This window comes from Sus scrofa, chromosome 2 (assembly GCF_000003025.6).
Source record: "Sus scrofa isolate TJ Tabasco breed Duroc chromosome 2, Sscrofa11.1, whole genome shotgun sequence".
Lineage (NCBI taxonomy): Eukaryota > Metazoa > Chordata > Mammalia > Artiodactyla > Suidae > Sus > Sus scrofa.
In genome coordinates, this window is record NC_010444.4 from 82,246,000 (window position 1) to 82,254,287 (window position 8,288).

At 37.7% G+C, this 8,288-nt stretch overlaps 1 protein-coding gene across 3 annotated transcripts in view; it reads left to right on the plus strand.

The window, feature by feature from the left end:
• Positions 1-2,411, plus strand: part of FCHO2 (FCH domain only 2) — a 147,128-nt gene extending 144,717 nt beyond the window's left edge. For all 3 annotated transcript variants that reach the window (XM_021084438.1, XM_021084437.1, XM_013994888.2), the window contains one exon: positions 13-2,411. In XM_021084438.1, coding sequence (XP_020940097.1) covers positions 13-35 — 23 coding nt within the window. In that variant the 3' untranslated portion in view covers positions 36-2,411. The remainder of the gene's footprint in view (positions 1-12) is intronic.

Here is an 8,288-nt window from a genome sequence, read left to right on the forward strand (position 1 = left end):
GGTGTTTTTCAGGACGCTACCTGGCGGATTGTTGATGAACCCGGAAAAGTGGTTGGCTCAAGGGAGTAGTACACACCAGCCATTCTGCATTAGCCGTTCTTTCCAAACACTATTCTAACTTGTATTATGTCTTTGAGAGCTGACTACAAACATTAAATTGCACTTTTGAAGTGAGTCATCGGAAGAAATAGCACTAAAATGATTTTCAGTGCTGTAAGTGATCAACCGCAATATTCAGGAAGCACATCTGTTCAGACTCTCAGTAAAATGAAGTTTTTATAGGCTGAAATTTTAAATTATCTTCAGTGTCTATGATGAAAAAAGGGGTTAGAGTGTAATATCAGGCCTAAAATTTCAGGAGAGCAAGCACAAAATAATTTAGCTTTCCATACATTTTTAGAGTCAGAGATAGCTTTGAAATTTTGTAAGTTTAATATTGAACAGATACAAATGACAACATGAATTTTAAGTTTTAGATAATGTTCATTTAGAACACTCAATCAAATTGAGTTATGTGCCATAAAGTAATCAGACCAGAGTCCAAGATGTATGCAAAAATTTATAATTTGATTCTCATATAAACATTAATAAAGTATAAATGGTGTTTTATATGATTTTTTTAATCCTCAAGTGCAATGTGTTTTAAAATAAGCTTGCAAAAAGACAGCAGAGAATATACTTCTGCAGTTAACTTTATAGAAGTTGTGATTGTTTTGGTGAATTAATGCTGTAGATTTAATTTATTTTTATATGGATTGCATAATGTGTGCCTTTTAAAACAATAACAAAACCCAGAAATGTGCCTATCCAGTGTGTGTTCATTAATGTGCCTCACTGTTTTCTCACAGTCCTCATTCTTCTAGTCGGAATTCTTAAAAGAGTGGTCAAGCATTTTTATAAGATAGTTGCAATTTTTGTAAATACCTTTGGCTGCAATTGGAAAGGGAATTCAGAATAACTAAAACATAATTTATACTTAAGAACCCTGGCTCACTTCTTTGGTGATACACTGTAGCCTCTGGGGAAATAGAACTGATGGTGTACGTTGCGGGGTGGGGGGCATTACCTTCAGAGAGTCCACATTAACGTCCTCAGAGAGTGCTGGAAAACTGTAATGTTCAATTGGTAACTGGTATTTTACCTCTCAACATTTCCCTTCACTCTGACTATTATTGTTGGAAATGTATACATTTATTTACAGAGTGTGTTGTGAGCATGAACTTTATAGTAGTTCATAAGGAACACACTTTGGAAAAGATTTGTTTTGACATTTTCAACAATTGGAAAAATTATCAATTTGTATGTTTTGTTCTTATTGAATTGCCACCCGCGAAAAATAGGAAAATTATTTGAAATGATGGATTGGGTTAAGCATTTAAAGCTACTAATATTAAATAATAAAAAACCTAACTTTATAGCACATCCTGGTTAACTGAAGGAGTTAAATATCTTTGACAAAGTGTCATAATTTATAGATGGGAATTTTCTTTTATAAGTTCCCATGTCCTACATTTTGCATAGAAGTAATAAATTGTGTTATATATGATAATTTACATAAAACCACTAATTGTTCCATTAAGCTTTACAGAAAATAGAACCCCTACTACAACACATTTATATAACAACTTGCTATGCTAAATACAGCAAAAAAATCTACTTATGAGCAATATATATAACACAATATGTGCTTTTTTTAATGTGTTCAGTGTTAGCCCAATTCTAAAGTTGGATTTGACTAAAGCAATACATAAGACCATTTGCTAAACCGTTCATCTTTACTAAACAGTGGACAAAATTATAATTTCTAACTTACATTGTACTCTCTTAAATGCCAATTACAGTCCCTTACTGGAATCTTTAACTGTAGCTGCTTTGCAGTCAAACTGCTTTTATTGGGCAGTTAATATTTTATTATTGGAATTCAGACACTATTATACTCACCATGTTTGTTTTTAATCAAGTATTACCTAAAAATGTACAAATTAGTGAAATGGTTAAACTTCTGCACTTTCTTAATTATCAGTCTTCATACCAAGTGTTGATATATAAATTTGTATTGGGTGCAGGTTACAATGTTGAAGCCATATGAGTTTATATTGATTTTTTTTCATTTAAAAATCCACTAATGGTGTAAAAAAAGACCAATAGATTTTTCAATGGGAAATGTATTTAGCAAGCTGGTTCTTGCTTATGTATAGTGATAAACTTTGTAGCTGCCTCTTTAACAAGAATTTGTAAACACAGAACTCTAACAAATGTGAGTTTTTAAGAATTGTTATTTACTACTTGGAGTTGTAATTAGAACAATGCAAATCTTACAAAATTTTGTAAATATTTTTGATTTTTCATAAAAATGTAAATTTTACATGAAAAGTTGTGCCCTTAATAAACATGTAATATATAATTTATCAGCCGGTTTATGCGTTTTTGGGTACTTTTGTGGATAGTGATAATAGCTATGTCATAGATGTCAAGACAAAGCAAGCTGGTAAATAAGGAATAATTGGTTTTGAACTTTGTATCACCATTTGGACAGTCATATAGATTGAGGTGATATTTATCACTTTGGCCTTGTAAACCAGAAAAGGAGAAGAACCTCCCTAGAACATCAACGCAGAAGCTCCAACTCCACCATCAGCACCTAAAGCTAAAATTCTATCTAAACTAGTCCCTGAAAGTTGCACATAAACCGTCCAATATCGTTGTCATATGTTGTGTCAGTATTAAAAACAAATTCTAGAGGATCCCATTCCTGTGCACTTTGTATATTAAATGACCTGTCCAATTAAAATGTATCGGTACATACATAATTATATATAATCTATATTTAATCATACATTGTTATCCCATGCCTAAGCACAAACTATAAATATTACAAAATACACAGAATGGTTTGTCATACATAAAATTCTCTTAACATGATTATCCACAAAACCAGTAGATATGACTGATATTACATAGGACATAATATTAGTTATTCATACTCTGTTAAGTCAGCTCTAGTCATTGTGCTTATTACAGCCAACAACTTCTCTTAATCCTAAGCTTTGAGAAATCAGCAACTTATCCCACAAACATGTCCTTCTTGCTTTGGCCTATAACACGTCAGGGTTTCTAGAACTGAGTGAACTGTATCTAGCATCTATTTTTTTTGTTTTGTTTTGTTTAAATGGCCACACCTATGGTACATGGACGTTTCCAGGCCAGGGGCTGAATCCAAGCCACATCTGAGACCTTGTCACAGCTGCAGCAATGCCAGATCCTTTTAAGCCATTGTGCCGGGCCAGGGAATGAACCCGCACCTTGGCAGTGACCCAAGCCACTGAATTTGGACTCCCAACCCACTGCACCATGGCGGGAACTCCTGGCACCTGGTTCTTACTTCAGGACCGTCTCATCTAAAATCTCCCTATCTTTCTTCTTAGTAAGACATCTCAATGGACTAATGACTAATTGGCCCATGTGTACACATAATTATGGTGTCAAATTGGAATTTTTTAAATTTAGAGGTATGCTGTGACTCAGCTATATATATGGCCATCTGAGGCCTTAACACAGTCAAGCAACTTGTAGCTGAGCCTATACTGAATATTATTTTCCAACATCAAAATTGTGCATTAGCTTATGCTTATAGCGCATAAGAAAATTGGTATACACATGTACATGCAGGTGTCCAAATGAAACAGCAAATTCCCCTTGGCCCCTGTAGACCTCAAAGAGTATGAATTTATTACCAATCTTGCCAAATTTCAATAAAATACAATGAGGTAAAATACAATAGTATGTAAAAGAAAACTTTTGCCCATTTTACATTAAATATCTCAATCACAAAGTAAGACATTTTAGCCAAGGTCCTTAACAAAATGAAAATTTCAAACACCAAAATTCTAAATTTATGGACTCAAAAAACTTACTCCTCAGTAGTTTCAAATGTTTCCACTAACACTAGCATGCTACTTAAATTCACAGAATTTTGATGGACAGGGATCTCCCTGCATCTAATTTGTTACTATAGCTTAATACATAAAGCAAGACACCAACAATGCCTAGATGAGTAACTCTGTAAGCACATAGGTTTGGTCCAGGTCTTTCTGTTAATTCTTTTTTTTTTGTCTTTTTGCCATTTCTTGGGCCACTTCTGTGCCATATGGAGGTTCCCAGGCTAGGGGTCCAATTGGAGCTATAGCCACTGGCCTACACCAGAGCTACAGCAACTCAGGATCGGAGCCACGTCTGCAACCTACACCACAGCTCACAGCAACGCTGGATCGTTAACCCACTGAGCAAGGCCAGGGATTGAACCCTCAACCTCATGGTTCCTAGTCAGATTCATTAACCACTGCGCCACGACAGGAACTCCCTTTTTGTTAATTCTTGATAAAATTATTCATGCAAGTATTCTACATGCAAGTGAGAAGACCCTCTGAATTACCAGTGATCAAAAGGAGCATGCATCAGGCACACTAACAAACAGCTCATGATGCTTAGATTAACCACACCCCGCAGGAAACAGCAGTGATAAAAATTAAACCATGAACATAATTTTGATGCTCACCAGGGTTGGGAAATTTCATGCCAGACACCAAGGTCATATGGTTAACTCAATAAAGTTTTCAGTGTAAAGTATGCTAAAGATACTCTTATAATAAAGTTACGTTCTCATTAGACTATAAAAAGCTGCAGCTAAAATAAAAATAAGCTACAAAAATGACTAACAGCCCTGGTTACATGCTGGCTAAGATTAAAACTGGGATCTGACATTCCACTATGTTTAGCCTAAACCTAAATAGCTAATAACAAAATTATATGCTAGAGAACTACTAGCAATATCTGGGTAGGGGTTTATATCCCTCTAGAGAAGCCTTTTCTATCATCTACAAACCCTGATAAGCCTCACCAACTCTTTGCTTACACAGACTATCGCCATCTTCAGCAAACCCTAAAAAGGAGGCATGGCAAGCACAAACATCAATACAAAGCTATTAGCTCCAAGTGTAGCTATGGGGTGCAAAGAAATGGACTATGGTTTCTTTGTTAAAAACATTTTTACACAAAAGCATTTATGAAATTAAAAACTAAAGCAGGATATAGTCGCAAATTTTAAAATAGCTTAATTGAATCAGGCCATGAAGCACTCACACAGATGGTCACCCTCCTCAGATACCTAAACCTATATACACACAACTATTTAATATGTAAGAGGAGACAGGTCCGTCACAAGGTAAGCATACTGCAAAGTGTGCTCAGACAGATCAAAGTATAACTTAAAAGCACATTGTTTACACTCACAAGAGTTTCATCTTAAATGACCATTTTGAACCCAAACTAGCCCAAAACGAATCAAGCTCAATTGTAGTATATAGATTAAACATTTATTTACAAATAAAAGTATAGGAGATAGCAATTTTAATGAGTGCTATAAAGTACTATAAGGGAATTGTGAAAGAGGTATTTAAGTACTAAATAGCAAAGTTTACACCTTTTATCTTTTGCATAATGATTTCACTAGAACAAATGAAGAAAGAAAAGTTAAATGCCCAGAAATCAGATGCAACCTATGATCATCTACGTAGCAAAATTAGGAGATCTGCAGACGGAAGTGAAGAGCCTAATGAACCTAGTGATAGCTGTTTATCCAGGACAGAATTTTGGTTCAACTTTAAATTTACCTAAAAGTAAGTCTAAAGTAAATTTAAATTTTTTTTTTTTTTTTTTTTTTGTCTTTTTGCTATTTCTTGGGCTGCTCCTGCGGCATATGGAGGTTCCCAGGCTAGGGGTCGAATCGGAGCTGTAGCCACCGGCCTACGCCAGAGCCACAGCAACGCGGAATCCGAGCCACGTCTGCAACCTACACCACAGCTCACGCCAACGCCGGATCCTTAACCCACTGAGCAAGGGCAGGGACCGAACCCGCAACCTCATGGTTCCTAGTCAGATTCGTTAACCACTGAGCCACGACGGGAACTCCGTAAAGTAAATTTAAACATTAATCCAAAGAGGTACAGCCCTTTACATACAGGATACCGATTTCTTTAGAAGGAAATTATTATATTAATAAGTTATTAATATCATATTAATAATATCACAGTTGACCTAAAAGCAGCCACCAATTAAGAAAGAATACAAGCTCACTAATTAAAAACTAACTCTTGGAGTTCCCGTCGTGGCACAGTGGTTAACGAATCCGACTAGGAACCATGAGGTTGCGGGTTCGGTCCCTGCCCCTTGCTCAGTGGGTTAACGATCCGGCGTTGCCGTGAGCTGTGGTGCAGGTTGCAGACGCGGCTCGGATCCCGCGTTGCTGTGCCTCTGGCGTAGGCCGGTGGCTACAGCTCCGATTCGACCCCTGGCCTGGGAACCTCCATATGCCGCGGGAGCAGCCCAAGAAATAGCAACAACAACAACAACAGCAACAACAAGACAAAAAGACAAAAGACAAAAAAAAAAAACAACTAACTCCTCACTTAATACTGGATTAATTTATTAATAAAAGCAATGCTACTGATACAAATAACAAGAATTATTTCTCCTCACATTAGACTATATCAGAGCAGATACGCACAGATAGTTAATATAATCTAATAATTACTTATTAAATCAATTGTTAACCTAACACAGCTATCTGCTTCAGAAAAGGTTTTAAAAAGTAAAAGGAACTCAGCAAACACCAACTTTGCCTGCTTACCAAAACTATCACCTCTAACATTTCTAGTATTAAAGGCACTAACTGCTCTGTGACACATGTTTAACAGCCAGCCATAGTATCTTGACCATGCAAAGGTAGCATAATCATTTGCTCTCTAAATATGGACTTGTGACCAGCAACACCAGGGTTTTATGGCTTCTTACTTTTTAATTGGAGAAAGTTGATCTTCCTGAAAAGGGGCATAATGACAGAATAAGATGAGAAGACCCTAAAGAACTTGGATTTAGTCCCCCAAGCCCCTCTAAATTGATGAAATCACAGATAACAGAGCTTTAAATGGACTAAAATTTTGGTTAGGGTTACTTCAGAGAATAAAACAAGTGATTAAAACCTAGACCAACTAGTCAAAATATTTTATCATTCTATTCCAGGGTTCATATTGGCAGTAGGGTTTACAACCTCATTAAATCAGCACATTGCAAAGGTATTCATACTATTAATGGTCATTCGTTCAATGATTGAAGGCTGACATGATCTGAGTTCAGACCAAGTAATCCAGATCAATTTCTATATATCTCATATTTCTCTCAGTACAAAAGGACAAGAGAAATAAGGTCTGCTTTACAAAAGTGCCTTCAAACAAGTAGATAATAAAATCTTAATCTTAAATTATATCAAACCTGCCCAAGAACAGGGCTTGTTAGGGTGGCAGAGCATGGCAACTGCATAAAATTTAAAGCTTTATAACCAGAAGTTTAAGAGGGTGGAGACAAGATGGCAGAGTAGAAGGACTTGAGTTCACCTCCTCTCACAAAAACAGCAAAATCTCAACTAACTACTGAACAACGATTGACAAAAAGATTGGAACCTCCCCAAAAGATATTTATATCCAAAGACAAGAAGCCACAACAAGATGGCAGGAGGGGCACTTCTGTGATACAATCAAATCCCACACCTGCCAGGCAGACAAACATAAACTGGAAAGTAATTATATTGCAGAGGTTGTCTCACAGGAATGAGAGTTCTAAGCCCCATGTCAGGCTCCCCAGCTTGGGGGTCTAGCATTGGAAGGAAGAGCCCCCAGAGCATTTGGCTTTGAAGTCCAGTGAGACTGAAGTGTTGGAGCTCCACAGACTGGAGAAAACAGAGACACCACTCTGGAAGGGCCCCAAGAAGGTTTCATGTGCGTTGGGATCCTGGGCAAAGCAGTGACTCCACAGGAGCCTAGCGAGACCTACCTGTGGGTCTTGGAGAGTTTTCTGGGGAGGCAGGGGTCAACTGTGGCTCACTGTGGGGACAAGGACACAGGTGGTGGAGGCCCCAGGGAATATTTATCTGTGTCTGCTCTCCTGGAGGTTGCCATTTTGCCACTGACACCAAGCCCCACCTGACAGCCTGCAGACTCCAGTGCTGGGATGCCTCAGGCCAGACAACTAACAGGGTTGGAACATAGCCTGACCCTTCAGCAGACAGGCTACTTGAAGTCTTCCTGAGCCTACAGCCATCTCTAAACACACCCCTTGACATGGTCCTGCAGGGACCAGAGGGACAAGACCCATCTCCACCCACCAGAGGGCAGGCACCAGTCCCTCCCACCAGAAAGCATGCCCAAGCCCCTAGACAGCCTCACCCACCAGGGGGA